The 17,758-nt window shown below is 39.8% G+C and overlaps 1 protein-coding gene across 1 annotated transcript in view; it reads left to right on the forward strand.

Annotated features, from left to right (window-relative positions):
- LOC135476897 (intermembrane lipid transfer protein VPS13B-like) overlaps positions 1-11,507 on the forward strand; it is a 69,807-nt gene extending 58,300 nt beyond the window's left edge. Inside the window, 6 exon segments of the mRNA XM_064757041.1 lie at positions 258-434; positions 2,123-2,293; positions 2,931-3,107; positions 3,603-3,705; positions 6,145-6,397; positions 7,031-11,507. Coding sequence (XP_064613111.1) covers positions 258-434; positions 2,123-2,293; positions 2,931-3,107; positions 3,603-3,705; positions 6,145-6,397; positions 7,031-7,273 — 1,124 coding nt within the window. The 3' untranslated portion in view covers positions 7,274-11,507.
- Positions 11,508-17,758: the final 6,251 nt, after the last annotated feature.

Below are 17,758 nucleotides of genomic sequence, written 5' to 3' on the forward strand. Positions count from 1 at the left end.
AACCATTAACTTGTATACAACAATATCTGTTTGCAGTAAACATTAATTTGTGTACAACAGTATCTGTTTGCAGTAACCATTAATTTGTGTACAACAGTATCTGTTTGCAGTCACCATTAATTTGTGTACAGCAATAGTAACTTATTGTTTGCATACAACAAAATCTATTTAGTGGAGTCAAAAATTGTGTACAGTATTACATATGACTGTATTAAAACTGACATAAACGTTGATGCATAGTGTTGTATGTTCATCAGGTTTGGTGGTAGGCTCCTTGGATGTCCTGGGAAACCCCACAGGTCTGGTCAGGAGCGTGGGCAATGGGGTGGCTGATCTCTTTCGTTTGCCTTACGCTGGTCTCACGCGCAGCCCAGGTGCATTTGTGTCGGGGATCTCTAGTGGAATGTCTTCCTTCCTACGCAATATTTCAGCAGGTAAATTAGCAGGTTTATTATTAGCTGGCTTGTAAGTTGCAGAGCTTGTGCCATACTCTAAAAGTCTGTGTCCAATAACAGGGTGAGCAGTGTTATAGTATAAAATGTTTAAGGGTAGTATCTTAGTATCTCAATAAAATACTGCAAGTACTGAGCTCAGCTTTCACACATTTGTGGTGTATTAGAATCAGTGTAAAGGTAAATAACTGTAAATTACAAAATTGTTCTAGTGTGTGATGTAATTGAATGAGTGTAAAGGTAAATTACTGTAAATTACAGAATTGCTCTAGTGTGTGGCGTATTAGAATCAGTGTAGTGGTAAATTACTGTAAATTACAGAATTGCTCTAGTGTGTGGCGTATTAGAATCAGTGTAGTGGTAAATTACTGTAAATTACAGAATTGCTCTAGTGTGTGGTGTATTAGAATCAGTGTAGTGGTAAATTACTGTAAATTACAGAATTGCTCTAGTGTGTGGCGTATTAGAATCAGTGTAGTGGTAAATTACTGTAAATTACAGAATTGCTCTAGTGTGTGGCGTATTAGAATCAGTGTAGTGGTAAATTACTGTAAACTACAGAATTGCTCTAGTGTGTGGCATATTAGAATCAGTGTAAAAGTAAATGTTAGGGATGGTATGTCAAAACATGTCAAAACGTACATGTACTGTATGCATTTTTCTGAATTTTTGCATACATGTATTAAAGCACAATGACACAAGGGGGGTGTTCCATCATTCCCTATTAATAACCATAAATTAGCAATTTCACTACATAAGTATGTGTGTATGTATTCAGCTGAAGTTTTGTATTCATGCGACTCCTACATGTGAGCTCTTTGATACCCTTGCTACCAAATTATTAAATTATGTTGTGGACATGGATGACTTCTGAGGCATATTAAAAGAGTTTTGACAGGCCTTGCAATGCGGCTACTCTACAGCATGTTCGAAAGGTATTTTCAGTCATGAAAGGGTTGAATATACCTGGGGCTGCTTGTGCAGTTTATTTATTTGATTGCTGTTTTTCGCCATACACAAGAATGTTTCACTTATACGATGGCGACCAGGATTGTGGTGGGAGGAAACCAGGCAGAGCCGAGGGGGAACCCACAACCATCGCGACAACATCAGTTAACCATCTTTGGCCTTTGGGAGGAAACCAGGCAGAACCTGGAGGAAACCAATGGCCATCTGCAGGTTGCTGCCAGGCGTGCAGCCACATACGGCCTGAGAGGAGGCCAGCATGAGCTGGACTTGAACTCACAGCAGCCGAATTGGTGAGGGGCTCCTGGTTGATTCTGCCGCGCTGGCATGCTAACTACCTCGACCACTGAGGCTCCCATCGCTTGTACGAAGCCTTCTTAATATGTTACGAGCACGTAACTACCATCGTAACGAGCACTATAAGCATTATGTTGCCATGGTCGTTAACATGCTCGTAACGTTAAATGAGCTTCGTAGAAGTGAACCCGTGGTGCAGTTAATTTGGTTCTGCCATGTTTTTGTACAGGTGTTGAAAAGATTTATTCAAAATTTAATATTCTGAAATACATTTGAAGGTATTCTGTTGCCATTATTAGGGATGATTACATATTAACGATCACAATTCTTTTAGTACGATTATAAACATTAATCAAATTATTAAAAAAAAAATTAAATAGGAAATTATCTTGATTTCTTTTAATAAGGGACGATCTCCTCCATCACAAACTTTGCCGCCAGTGTCTCGCGCAATATGGATCGCCTGTCCCTGGACAATGACCATTTCACACGTCAGGAGACGAATCGTAAATCCCGCCCGGCAGGGCTGTCCCATGGGATCAAGCAGGGACTCACAGGCTTTGGCCTCAGCCTGCTGGGTGAGTTCATACATGTAACTGGGATGTTCAGGATTTTATTAAAAGTCATAGTGGGAAGTGGGCTAGATTTAATGGTTGATACTTGCAGTGCAGCAGCCAGGACACCGGAGGTCCGGGTTCAATTCCAGCCAAAAGCAGTGAATACAGCCTTGGACAGTGAATACAGCCTTTGTATTGAATTTGACTCTGCTGGCTGTTTGTGAAAACTGTATTAAATTAGTCAAAGGGGGAACTGGCTGTGGGTAAGCGGTTATTAAAGATGATTTTCTTCGGGTTCAGTTCGGGCCTTGGTTGGTGAATTTCTAAATTCCTCTGTTGTCACTGTTCTTGAGGCATTGTGGCAGTAGAATTTGACAACGCACATTTTTCCTTTTGCACAGTTGTATTTTAATTAATGCGGGTGCAATGCGTGTTGTAGAAGATCATGCCACATATGAATGTGTCATGCTTGTACAATGTATTCAGAACCTAATAATGTACAGAAACAAGACTGTTTATTTTCTTTCATTATATACATATATTTCATTATAAATCTTAAAACTACAGGCTGAAAGTTTGTGTGAACGTGTGAGTGACTGAGTGTATATAATCTTCGATCCATGTTAAAATATAGATTTTCTGTTGTACTTTCGTACAGGGGCTGTAGCAGGCCTTGCTGATCAGCCGATCCAGGGAGCGCTGCAGAACCAGCAGGCAGAATCGCGGGCAACAGCCACAGCCACGGGAATTGTCTCGGGTGTTGGGAAAGGCCTGATGGGAGTCGTGACCAAACCAATAGGAGGCGCTGCGGAATTTGTGTCTCAGACAGGACAAGGTTGGTGTTTACAAGGAAGAGAGAGATGAGTGTTTATTATTTGAACACTAAGTACATTTTTTTAGGGTATTCGCGTAAATCTGTAAAAATGTACAAAAAAAAATGTTAAAAAATTTTCATGTACATTTCTATAAAACAAAACACATGCGGTTATATTTTTGCTATTTTTCAACATTGCTGTAAATATGTTAAATGTCGAATATTATCTGTATTTGTGTTGTCCAATTTAAATAAAACACTTTTAAGTATCTGATCTTTGTAATAGCAGTTTCCTTTCATCACATTTTTTAATTTTACATGTGTTTTGTTTTTTGTCTAATAACTAACCGAAAGGAATCAAAAACTGCATACAGTTCCACCTCATAGTTCAAGCCTTTCCTCACAGTACAGCTCTGTGCGGAACGGTTCTGGACTGTGATGTGACATTTTAGCTTAGAAGGATTATTGAGGTGGTACTGAAATAGAAGATGGTAATTGTTCCAATCTCTGCTGTAGGTTTCTTGCACAGCACTGGGCTGGTGAAGTTAGCTGAGCAGAGGTACAGGCCTGTGGAGGAGAGCTGGACCTCTGCCCTGAACAGTCGCGCAAAACATCTTGGGTGAGTCACTAATGCTGTTATCACATATTTGTAGAGGCATGTCCACACATGATGCTACAACCATTGACACAGCTGCAGGGCATCCACAGCTGCGTTGTGCACATGAAATCCACAGCTGCGTTGTGCACATGAAATCCACAGCTGCATTGTGGAGATGAAATCCACAGCTGCATTGTTCACATGAAATCCACAACTACAGTGTGTACATGAAATCCACAGCTACATTGTGTTCATGAAATCCACAGCTGCATTGTTCACATGAAATCCACAGCTGCATTGTTCACATGGAATCCACAGCTACATTGTGTTCATGAAATCCACGGCTGCATTGTTCATATGAAATCCACAGCTGCATTGTGCACATGGAATCCACAGCTACATTGTGTTCATGAAATCCACAGCTGCATTGTTCACATGAAATCCACAACTACATTGTGTACATGAAATCCACAGCTGCATTGTTCACATGAAATCCACAGCTGCATTGTGTACATGAAATCCACAGCTGCATTGGGTTCATGAAATCCACAGCTGCATTGTTCACATGAAATCCACAACTACAGTGTGTACATGAAATCCACAGCTGCATTGTTCACATGAAATCCACAGCTGCATTGTGTACATGAAATCCACAGCTGCATTGTGTACATGAAATCCACAGCTGCATTGTTCACATGAAATCCACAGCTGCATTGTTCACATGAAATCCACAACTACAGTGTGTACATGAAATCCACAGCTACATTGTGTTCATGAAATCCACAGCTGCATTGTGTACATGAAATCCACAGCTGCATTGGGTTCATGAAATCCACAGCTGCATTGTTCACATGAAATCCACAACTACAGTGTGTACATGAAATCCACAGCTGCATTGTTCACATGAAATCCACAGCTGCATTGTGTACATGAAATCCACAGCTGCATTGTGTACATGAAATCCACAGCTGCATTGTTCACATAAAATCCACAGCTGCATTGTTCACATGAAATCCACAACTACAGTGTGTACATGAAATCCACAGCTACATTGTGTTCATGAAATCCACAGCTGCATTGTTCACATGAAATCCACAGCTGCATTGTTCACATGGAATCCACAGCTACATTGTGTTCATGAAATCCACAACTACAGTGTGTACATGAAATCCACAGCTGCATTGTGCACATGGAATCCACAGCTACATGGTGTTCATGAAATCCACAGCTGCATTGTTCACATGAAATCCACAGCTGCATTGTTCACATGAAATCCACAGCTACATTGTGTTCATGAAATCCACAGCTGCATTGTTCACATGAAATCCACAGCTGCATTGTGCACATGGAATCCACAGCTACATGGTGTTCATGAAATCCACAGCTGCATTGTTCACATGAAATCCACAACTACAGTGTGTACATGAAATCCACAGCTGCATTGTTCACATGAAATCCACAGCTGCATTGTGTACATGAAATCCACAGCTGCATTGTTCACATGAAATCCACAGCTGCATTGTTCACATGAAATCCACAACTACAGTGCATACATGAAATCCACAGCTGCATTGTGTACATGAAATCCACAGCTGCATTGTGCACATGGAATCCACAGCTACATTGTGTTCATGAAATCCACAGCTGCATTGTTCACATGAAATCCACAGCTACAGTGCGTACATGAAATCCCCAGCTGCATTGTGTACATGAAATCCACAGCTGCATTGTTCACATGAAATCCACAACTACAGTGTGTACATGAAATCCACAGCTGCATTGTTCACATGAAATCCACAGCTGCATTGTGTACATGAAATCCACAGCTGCATTGGGTTCATGAAATCCACAGCTGCATTGTTCACATCAAATCCACAACTACAGTGTGTACATGAAATCCACAGCTGCATTGTGTTCATGAAATCCACAGCTGCATTGTTCACATGAAATCCACAGCTGCATTGTTCACATGAAATCCACAGCTGCATTGTGTGCGTGAAATCCACAGCTTCATCATAAAGGACACCGCTGTGTTGTGTACATGAAATCCACGACAGCCACAGTGACCGAGGTGGTGAGCATGCCAACACGGCGCAATGACCAAGGAGATTCTCACCAATGCAGTCACTGTCATACTGGCTCCCTCAGTGGGCGTGGGTGAGAAGGTCTGGCAGCAACCTGCAGATGGTTTTGGGTTTTCCCTGGGCTCTGTATGGTTTCCTCACACCACAGTGTTGGCCGCCACTGTATAAGTGAATTATTCTTGAGTTTGGTGATGTAAAACACCAGTCAAATAAATAGATAAATATTAAGAATCAGCTATTTTTAAGCTGTCTTTCCTTCTTGCTTTCTGTTGACTGTAATAACACAGTTATTTCCCTTAATCCATTCATACATCATCCATCTGCCATCTGTCACCTTGTCAGTCATCTTGTCAATCGCTTGACTTCACCCTTGCAGGAAGATCCTCCACTCCCTTCCCCCTGGGAACTCCCTCATCATGGAGCTTGCCGCCACCCAGTACGATGCTGCCGACCAAGCCATGCCGGTCATCCTTCTGTTGACCACTGACATCCTATTTGTCCTGAGCTGTGAGGAGGATGGTCAACAACAAGCCTTCACTCTTATCCAGCTTGACTGTGTCCACCGTGTGAACGAACCAACGCTTGTCACCCTCGTCTGGCGGGACTCAATTCAATACCCCATCAAGCTGGTAAGACACTGTTATTTCAATGTATAAGTTTGTATGTGCAGGTGTGAGTATTTATTTATTTATTTATTTGATTGGCAGAGCCCAGGGAAAACCCACGACCATCCGCAGGTTGCTGACAGACCCAGGTGTAAATATTCATCAGTAATTTGTCAGTCTTTTACTTCCAAAGTTATCAGCAAAGCATTTAGGCGACACATAATGCACAGGGTTCTTTTGAGGCCTGGAAAACCTTGAAATGCCCTGGAAAACCTTGAAAAGCATGGAATTTGAAAATAATTTCCCATGCCTTTGAAGAGCCTGAAACATTAAGGGATTTTGTAGTTCAGCCTGAAAGAGCCTGGAAATTGAGACTAGAGAACCAACCTGGGCAGCTACATGCTGACATTTTTATCTCTGTGAACTTTGTTTTCCAAATGTCTTTCAAATTGCTCGGCACACTGCTTTGTGTAAGGGAGAAAACAGTATAATCAAGGTCATTTTATACATTTTCCTAATATTCCACATAGCCTGGAGAATGTAAGTTTTGGGCCTTTGAAAATTTGAAATCTTTAAGGTGTACAAAATTTGAAATCTTTGAAGTATACGAAGGATTTTTCCGCCATGCACTGGAGATAGTTTTTTCTCTGATTGAAGGATCCAACAGTAGACCGTGTTGCAGAATACATTGACAAGTCCTCCAGTTTTGTCAGCTTGGCAGGGGTGGAGAGTGTTGCTAATGGACACAGTCAGTCAGATTCCTCGCCCACGTCACCTAGCACGGAGACTGTGACTACACCCCGTTACGAATTCCACGTGGACTCCAACTATAGGGACACGTTCATCACACTGTTTGAGATGACAAAGAAACATCAGCTGGGGCAGGGGTTTTTATTCTGAGCATGTCAGATAATACACATAAAGCAAATAGCATACTCTCTACCCAAAATGTATGAATTTTGTATTCTTTTGTACTGAAGTTGAAATTTGGTCTTGCTGTTATTTAACTACATAATTTAAATGAAATGTCAAATTCAAGTGATTTGAATTTGTATGTGAAAAAAAAAACATTTAAGACCACTACAACCATAAATTTGATCCTAAATTTATTGTGCTTAAAAATGAAATGTTTATGGTATGTCCACTTAAGAGACAGAAAAAGAAACAGGACAGAAAGAGCAGATTTGAAGATTTGTTTCTTTTATGTAAGTAATAATGGAACTAAAATATATCTGAAGAAGTTAAGGTATGATTTTAGTCACCTGAGGGTTCTCTTTGACCTTGACCTCAAAGACCATGGTGTATGATCAAGGTCATAAGAGAGAGAATGAACAGGTATTGCTCACATCAAATCAAAATGCAGTTGTTGGATTCTGATTTGCTGAGGGAATGTTCTCATTATTTAAAAGTTTACAATGTCGTAATGACAGGTATATGATTTCTAAAGAACCTTTTTTTGCGGGCAATTGGGGGAAATCTGCTTTTCTGGCTGCATGGCTTTGGTCTTTTTTATGTTTTTTATAGCTGTTTGGATGATTTCTTGTGATGCTTGCGAATGTTAAAATATGTAAATGATGATATTTTTATGTGAAATTAAACCATGAGGAATCTATCCATTATATGCGGCCGGGTAATGACTTGACATTCCAAATTTCTTTGCATTAATTAAGTATTGTGGACTGATGCGTAAGATTTCAAGCAAAATGGAAGTACCCTTTAAATTTCAGTTGACATGGCGTCACATGACCTAAAACCCCCAATTCTCCTAATTTTTATGACATACATTGGTAGTGCTGGAAGCAAAGACTTACATTTCTCTACTAGTTTTGGGGGAAAGTACACATGAATATGTTGTTCCTTAGATGGAAAACAACCCTAAATATTCCTGCTACAATTATATGGACAATGGCTATAAAGAGCAGACCAGGTGTCCCCCTAAAAACAGAAGAATTAGATTATGCTAAAAGCAGAGCATGCAGAAGAAGAACAATACTATATGTTACATCCATGCTGTGTGTAGGCTGCTCTGAATTACACGTAATTTGTAAGTTGCCTATATCTGATCCAATACTTGTATATGCTGGTGTTACCTAGAAAATCTCCGCTTGAACTGCATGTATACAGGTCACGCGAAGGAAATCCCCCAACAGTGCGCACACTCCATCCCCTATAGATGTATTGTACGTCACTGATACCATTAGCTGGCCGGGGATTCACATTTTGTTCAAAGCGAAGTGTTAAGGCATGTAAGGCAGGAAGTGATGTCAGCAGGAAAAAAAAGCTTTATCTACTTTTTTTTTTGTCTTCCACTACTTGATACTTGCATGTGTGTGTTTGTTACTTTTCCGAAGTACATGTACACATATCTTTGTAATAGAAGTTTTTCTTGTTTTTAATTCTTTTAATATTGGCAAACATTAATTGTTGATCCATACTGAAGGAGGAGGTATGAATGATGCTGGGTAAATAATATACCCCAAGTAGAGTTGAAAGGTCGCCCGTATCTGATGGTGTCAGTGATGTATGTTAAGGGAAAGGTTCGGATCAAAGCATGCACTGTGAGGAGTTTACTGATTTAGACCAAGATTGCAGGTGAATATTAGCATAGTGGCCGAGGCCACTTTCACTGGCATTTGGTTTGAGATGAACTAGGTGTGGAGCCTTACATGAAGCATGTTGGGGAAGATGACAGCATTCGGAAAATCGCCAGTACTATGTATGGGAAGTACCTTATACTGTATTTCAAGTTGCACATTCCCATTGCGGTGAAATTTTACCATATCATTCATTGCTGATCTTGATTGTGAAAAATTCATGTGCACTATGGTATATGTATGGCTATTTATTACTTTTTCTGAGTTAGATTGTCCGTGGTTTAGCACTGTCGATCCTGTGTTCGATTTATCTACTTGTGAATATTTATGAAATCAAGTTCCTGCTTTCGTTTTTATTTCTGAGGTTATGATATTGCCCAGCTACATATCAGTCTTAAGCTTGCTTATTTTATATGGGAAATAGTATTTTTTTTTTACATTGGGTTTTAAATTATTTAATTCCTGAAGTTCCGAATTGCGCTATAAGATGGTAAAATCCTGCCGTATATAAAACGTAATTTTCATCCCATTGTACTATATTTGGGCATTCAGATGAGATGTTTTTATTGCTGAAATTCTCTGTTTTAGCAGCTTTGTACAATAAGAGCAAAATTATTTTAATTGTGGAAGAAAAATATTTAATTTTGTTGGAATGTCAGCCTGAGATTTAAATGATAACTGACTTGAAAAGTTAGAAAATAAATTGTCTCTGTTGATGTACATGGAAATCAGCCATCTAGTCAGAAGGCATGTCCGTCATGCCCGTGTCATCTTCCACTAAGTTTAAGGGAAAATCTTGGAATCCTGGAGACTTTGGATGTATTTTCTTTTAAAGAATATGGAAACAGATGAAAAAACGGTTTAACACAAACCATCAACAAATTTCATTTAATATATCAAGAAATCCAGAATAGAAATCCACTGAATAGATTAAATCGGCCTTGATATACACGCTCTATACATATTGCTGTGGTAAACATTCTTTTCACGTTTAGTGATTATAGTTTCCACACACATCAAAGCAACATTATCGTCGTTAAAAGCTTAGTCTCCCAAAAGGGATAGCGCATTGGTCTAAGCACATTTTAAGCGTGAAATTCATGTATTGCGAAATCTCGTTTGTAGCGCGGTTTTGCAGCTTATCACATAGATTCATGGTCACGTGTCAGTATTATCATTTTGAAGGAAATTGACGTTGAAAGCGGAATTTCAAATTACATGAACCATATTCCATATTTTCATGATGATTCACATGTTAATCCATGGGTGATGAATATTGTAGATTATATAGCCTTACGTTACTGATCGATCCGATGTTCTGCAATACTAGAATGCATGTTTGAAATCCACTGCACTGTCGTGCTGTGCAACTAGATGGTTGCCAAATACCGAATGCTTTCCATGCATGCCATGCATGCTGTGTGGTTATGAGTGCTTTAAATTAAAGTTGTGTACATTTCTTTCCAATTGCCCACATTATACCCTCATCAACGTGGAACATGTCCAATCTATTTGCGAGTTCTTTTTACTAATAAATGTCCATTATAAAGAGTAAGGGGGGAGATGGGGTTTGTTCCTGACCTGAGTATGGACAATGGAAATTGATTGAGACATTAATTGATTTATCCCATCAATTACTAATTCTTAATGCACTTATGATAGGATCAACCACAATTAGCCGTAGAAGGACAAGCTATTCTCTGAGCTAAGTGATGTTGTAACAACATTTAGTTTTGATGAAAGGAAAATTAACTATAATGAAAGAATTCATGGTAAATTCATTGTCTTTGTCATTCAGTTATCTGTTGTTGAGCCAGATCAGAGTCTCAGGTTGCCGTGCCGCGGAAAAAGACCAGTGGTAAACGTGGGCGGTAACCAGTTAGAAATTAATTGTATAAATTTTGTGCCGATATTTTGTAGGAGGTTTTGTGCCGATTTCTATCAACGGAATTTTTGTGATGGTGTGAAACTTTTTGTTCTGGTGTGGATTTTGTGCCGATACAATGTACATGTGTATGGAATTTATCAGTTGATTTTCCGATGTGAGTTTTTTGTGTCGATTTTTTTGTGTGATGTTTTCTCTGGTATGGATTTTGTGCGGATTTCTTTTGACGGAATTTTTGTGCCGATTTTCTGGTGTTGGCTTTTTGGACCAATTCTGTGTTGTGATCATAGATCAAACCATAACGCTCTTCCCTTCAAATGAGAATGCTTACAAATAGAAGAATCTGAAGAAAAGGGCTATACTTGTTAAATTACTGGTTTAACTTTCCTTCATATTTGAGGTATTAGCTGTGGGTTGAAATAGAACCACTTTCTAGCCTCTTAACCCCAACGCCTGTGTGGGGGCCCTACCCTCGTGCATGAGACTCCGATCTGGTTTAATATAAAATAAGTATTATGGATTTACAGACAGGAAAACCTGTATTTTTACTGAGAAATTTACATTGTACATACATACAAGGGCAAACCAATGTAAACTTATCATGAAATATATATTGGTTAATTTATAAACGCTGGAATAAATTAAGTATTGTTACTGGGTAAGCCGTTTTCGTGTTGTGTTTATATATACATGTATATATGTCTATACGAGTAACGATAGCGGCGATCGTTCTTACGTAAAGAATTTTCGCTTTTGCTTAAGGGGATTTCGCAGTTATAGTGTTGGCAATGTGTTTATTACATTTAAAGGAAAAGACCTCTAAAAACCGAAGTTGGCATCACTAAATGGACCAATCAAAACTACGCATGAATATACTTTAGTTTTTTGGGGTTTTTTTATGAGAAGAGTTAAAGGCGCTCGAACACTTGAATTCTGAGGTGGACCTTTTGGGCCATACCAATAGAGTTTAGTACCTCTGACGTCATAGGGAGTTTTCCCACTTTAATCACAACACTGAATTTTGAAATAACTCTTTTTACTCATGAGTAAAGCATTACTGAAATAGTGTTTCCATAAATTCCTTCCTTCTGAACATCAGGAAAAACAGGCAATATGACGTCAGAGTTCCTAGATACCGTCAGTATGGTTCAAAGCCTAGCAAATAATGTACTCAAATAATGCCTTTGAATACTTTAAAAAAATCTCAAAAAATAAATGAAAGTATTTTTGCGCATAGTTTCAGCTGTCTGCATGATGAATCTTACTTCATATTTTAGTTTTCTTTTACTTTAAGCTGGTAGTTTCGTTCTTTATACATTATTTAGTTCTTCTAGTGATATGAGTTATCTATCGTTTTGGGAACTGGCCTTTGCGATTATTGACATGGAGCGTTCATTCTGGTCGCCGGCTGCTGTACGAATGTCAGCTGGTGCACCTCACAAATGACTCAGGGAAAAATTACGGTTTCTGAATAGAATAACGTCTCAGCAAGCGGTTGACGGAATTGGAGCCAGCATAAGCTGTTCTTGAACTCGCAACGGGGATCCGCGGTCATTATGGTGCGCTAGCACGCTAACCACTAGGCCACGAAAGCCTCGTATGTGACATAACTAAATCTTTGCATCTATACTGTTGGCCGTGTACGAGGTACTTTCCTACATGTACCTCTACAGAGGTGTGTAAAGAAAGTCACTTTGAAAATTGGTGGTCTTTGGATCGGTATGAAAATATATTGACTAAAATGTGGGCGCTTCAGGGCGGTTAATAAAAAAAAAAAGAATTCAAAGACCTGGGATATGCTAGGTTTAATTCTTCATTTTACAGAAACCGTGGTATGAGTGAAATATTTATGCTGTAAAATATTCTTAGCGTCACTGGTTTATAGTTAAGCCAAGACAGCCGCTGTTAACCGCTGCTGTTGTATCACAGGAGACGAATAATCATAAACTTTGTCAACATATCTGTGTCCGGGAAATTTCAATCTATGTTAGGTCATTTTGCATATATATTTGCCAAGAATATAATGACGAATTCGAATGATTCTAATAGACGTAGGCTTACATCAAAAGGAAAGCATCTGCTCTTAGCTTTTTGTTGGTTATTCATGGTTTACGTCAAAATGCCTTTTTATATATAAAAATATATTTCAAAATTTAACTTCCAAGAAATTAAGCCATCATCGTCAAATGACCGCTGTTTTGGGAAAATTTTTAACTTAACGGAATTATTGACGAATCTTAACGCAGATTGTAGAACTTGGAGGATGTATATGTGTTTTATAGTGTAGGACCACTCAAGTAAGTAAATATATGAAAATGTACCAGAGATACAAATAACACGAATGCCATGTTGAAAAATATTCATTTTGAACAATGCTTTTATTGACACGTTTAACTCCCGACAAATAATGCCACCGTAGTCACGTGGCCACCAGTTTGGCGAAACTTCAAATTAATTGCGTTATTCCCAGACTTCAGTGCATTGACAGGGATTTGGTAGATGTATATGTAATGTACTTACATTCGTGTCAGTATCGAGGAGAGAGTACAGACTGTTAACGAAGTGACCATTTATGCTCACTGCGTTTGGTTTCGTTTCGGTAGTTTTATCTCTCAAACTCACCGCGAAACGCAGTTTGGCGTAAACCAAATGGTTAACATTGGGCAAGTTCATCCGAATTTGGGCGATATCGTTTGTAACGGGAAAAACCAGATCGCTTGAGTAAATGAATTTCTCATGCACAGTGACAAGGTTGTGTTTAGTAAAAGTCGTGTGGAATGCGAAGAAATAGGAACTTTCTGGAGGTAAATTTACAATATTCCCAATGGAGGGTTTCACTTGATTCATTGACAGGATGGGAATTCTGTTTGGACATAGATAGATATAGGTTGCTTTGGTTGCTGAGGGCTTCACCATGTTCTGGTGAAAGTTCAAATGAACATGTTTTTCTGTGGGGTCGTAATTGTGTAACAGAATATTGATCGTGTTGGAGCCAAAATCAGCAACAGCCGACGGAGACACCATTCGCGTTTGGCCATTGTACTGACTGTCGACTCTATGGAATTGGTCAGCACTTTTGAAGTTTTTCCAGAAAAAATATGCCTTGGCGACATGAGACTGTGCAGTTCAGGTTGAAAATACTGGTGTTTTTTAAGCGACCATTGTCGCGGCTCAAATTGAACGTTTTGTATCTCTCTATTATCTATATTCTTATTGCAGCAGATTATCCTGTTAAATACAACACACATATTTTGTTAATTCAACATAACGCTTGTATTGGACTGACAGTATGTTACACCGAATGTGACTTGTTGCAGGGACGGATCTCCACCGCTCTTTTATCTAGTTCCTGCTTCCCTGAGACGCCTTACCGAAGGCAAGTATGGCGCCCAGCCCGAGCCATTATACTGATACAGGTCAACCAGTCGTTGCACTATCCTCTTCATGCTGAAACCGGCCCGGATAGCACAGTTGGTAGAGCGCCCGCTTCGGGACCGGTAGATCCAGGATCAATCCTTGGTCGAGTCACACCTAAGACTTTAAAAGAGGAAGTTGTAACTTCCTCGCTTGGCGTTCAGCATGAAGGGGATAGTGCAACGACTGGTTGACCCGTATCAGTATAATGGCTCGGGCGGGGCGGCTTACTTGCCTTCGGTAAGTCGTCTCAGTGATGCAGCACTAAATAAAAGAGCGGTGGAAATCCGTCCTGCAACAAGGAGGCACATTACACGTGCATGCACCCTAATGATTCCTTCGTCGTCATATGACTGAAAAATTGTTGAGTACGACGTTAAACCCCAAGCACTCACTCACTCACTCTTCATGCTGAACGCCAGGGGAGGGAAGTTACAACTTTCTCTTTTAAAGTCTTAGGTGTGACTCACCCAGGATTGACCCTGGATGTACCGCTCGCCAAGAATACATTCTAGCATCACTCAGACAACAAACTTTCTGTTAAATTTAGAAGATTAATTTTTTGAGTGGATAACCTAGAAGAACAACAAAAGATACCATAATTATCTATTTTAATAATACAATACGGACAGATGATCTCGTTCTCTCATCTCATTAAAACTACATTTAGATATTTTGTAAAGTTTACTAAGATTTATAAAGATAGGGGGAAACCCACGACCATCCGCAGGTTGCTGGCAGACCTTCCCACTTACGGCCGGAGAGGAAGCCAGTATGAACTGGACTTGAACTCACAGCGACCGCATTGGTGAGAGACTCCTGGGTCATTACGCTGCGCTAGCGCGCTAACCGACTGAGCCACGGAGGCCCCAAGATAGTTATAAGATTATAACAGGTGAATACACTTTCACAGGCCGAGGTGTCTAAATGATTTTCCGTGCCGCGTGGTTCCATGACTGCGGTTTATCCCGTAGAGGTTTATGTGCATAACGTATTTGAAAAGATTTTCTGTTGGATTGTGAAAATATCTGGGGTTAGGACAGCCAGGTCAGCTTGGACATTCTGTAGCCTGTAAGATTATAAAAAGCAATGGCGCATTTCATGCCTGTATGGTAATAGGTAAATATCACAAGTACTGTCTGACGGATACCTTTTTCGCAGTCCCAGTAATACTGAAAGTAAAGAGTACTTTATTACACCTGCTATCATATTCAAGGACCTCTTGTTCAGCGGTGCCCTACGACCAGAGCCTGATATTCCTTTAGTGTGCGATACTTTTAATATCCCGTTCGTCATTCATCAGTTTGACTCGATGTTACCTTCATGCTGTCAGTTCTAAACTGACTGTAGAGTAAACTAAACTACTAAAAGTAGAGAGTATTTAATTGCATCTACCATCCTATCCAAGTACATCTTTTTTATTGGTGTTTTACGCTATACTCAAGAATATTTCACTTACACGACAGAAGTCAGCATTATGATGGCAGGAACCCACGACCATCCGCATGTTGTTGGCAGACCTTCCCACGCACTAAAATTAAATCTTGTACTCTTGGAAACGTGATTATTTCCACAGAACGTTCACAGTGGTTGAGGGCTGATATATGAATGTCATTTTCGACGCACAGATAGAAATATATACAACTAATAGCCGAGTTTCCTTCCACGAGAAAGGTTTCCCATTTTACTAATGGACATGTAATGGGCCCTTATCAACGAAACACAGATTTAACACATCCACAAAGAATGCAAATTTAGTTTACATTGGCGAATATATCGTAATAATCATGATAAATCCACCGACCAGTTCTCGATCCAACCACTTAATTGCCGGCCAGATAAAGTTCTTTGTCCAGTCTTCTTTGTTCTTCTTTGTTCTTCTTTGTTCTTTGTGACTGTTCCATCGGTCCGTTTCAATCCGGGTCCGGTAGATCGTTACCTGCACAGGTGATTCTGGCAGATTGCAAGAAACGCAGACAAAGCTACGAAAAAGAGTAAAACCTAAAACATATCTGAGAATGGGCTCGAATTCGTCTGTGAATTTTCCTAGACGTCTTGCTTTTTTGTAGATAAGATTACATTTCATAAACACATATTTTGTTGGTGTAGGGTATCGTGTTTAAAATCTCTAACGCAACGTAATGACCCAAGAGCCTCTCACCGATGCGGTCGCTGTGAATTCACGTCCAGGTCCACGACCATCCGCAGGTTGCTAGAAGACTTTCCCACTTACGATCGAAAAGGAAGCAAGCGTGAGCTGGACTTGAAATCACCGCGACTGCATTGGTGGGAGCTTCCTAGGTCATTACTCTGCGTTGGCGTGCTAACGAACGTAAATATTATACAACATGCATATAATACACAGTCATTAACCTTAGTCGTACGAATTCGACCAGTGTTTGTTTTCACACATAGATTTAAGCGGCTTTCCATATTATTTCAGTCATATCACGACATTATCCAGGTGACTAGGCTGACTGGCCTTGAACAGTGAATTTGTAGATTTGGCCGCTCTCACTGTTGATAGGGACCTTAGTGACAACAACGCGATCGATGTCGCCCCTGTGGCCAACTTCCGTTGATAACCATTTATTTCCAACACTGTGTTGTGCATATATATATATCTATCTGCACGTAGGGAGGTTTGTCAGTAACTTGCCAAAGGTCGGTGGATTACCCAAGATACTAGGTTTTCTTCTACCCATGCAAATTACCATAATACACCAAAATCCCGAAAAGCAAAGACTTCATTATGCCTCGGTGTGTCGGGATTTTATTTTGCCGTCATCACCTTCCTGATTGTATACTACGTATGGGCCCAAGGCTTTTCAGTAGTAATTCAGGAGTGTTTGCACCATCGTATGAGAGGAAAATTCGCCAGTATAGCGTTAACAACATGCAGTCAATCAGTCAATCGTAAATATTGCAGAAGTGGCGTTAAACCATAACCATTCATCAATCAGTCAGTCAAATATGTTGTTACCCATGCGGGCGATCAATAATATAACGTTGTCGTATGAAATGCAAGTTGTACTCACAAAAACATTAAACTAAGAAGAAGTTAGTATGTACTTATTTATTTGATAATTTGATTGTTGTTGAGTGAAACAATTTTCACTCAATAGATTACGGTCAGTTTTATTGGAGGAGAAAACCAGAGTGCCCGACGTAAATCACCCACCTTGGACAAGTTACTGAAGTGATGAACAAATATGCAGACCATACTGATGGAAGACAAGTGGTCTACAGAACATGACTGCGCAAACGCACGCGAGCATTGTGTCTTTTGGTATAAACGTTTATTGTCACCGAGGCCCCTACGAACAGTGAATGTAAAGGAATCTAGAAATTCCCTGGATGTTTCACTGCGATCGAGATGCAAGCACCATGAACCATTTGACGACGACACGTTTTAAAGTCGTTATCTTAACCCAAACCATGTGGTTGGTTCCAGCTACACTAATCTCCAATCGTTCTACATATATTAAGTAG

The sequence above is a fragment of the Liolophura sinensis genome, chromosome 10 (genome assembly GCF_032854445.1).
Source record: "Liolophura sinensis isolate JHLJ2023 chromosome 10, CUHK_Ljap_v2, whole genome shotgun sequence".
Classification (NCBI taxonomy): Eukaryota; Metazoa; Mollusca; class Polyplacophora; order Chitonida; family Chitonidae; genus Liolophura; species Liolophura sinensis.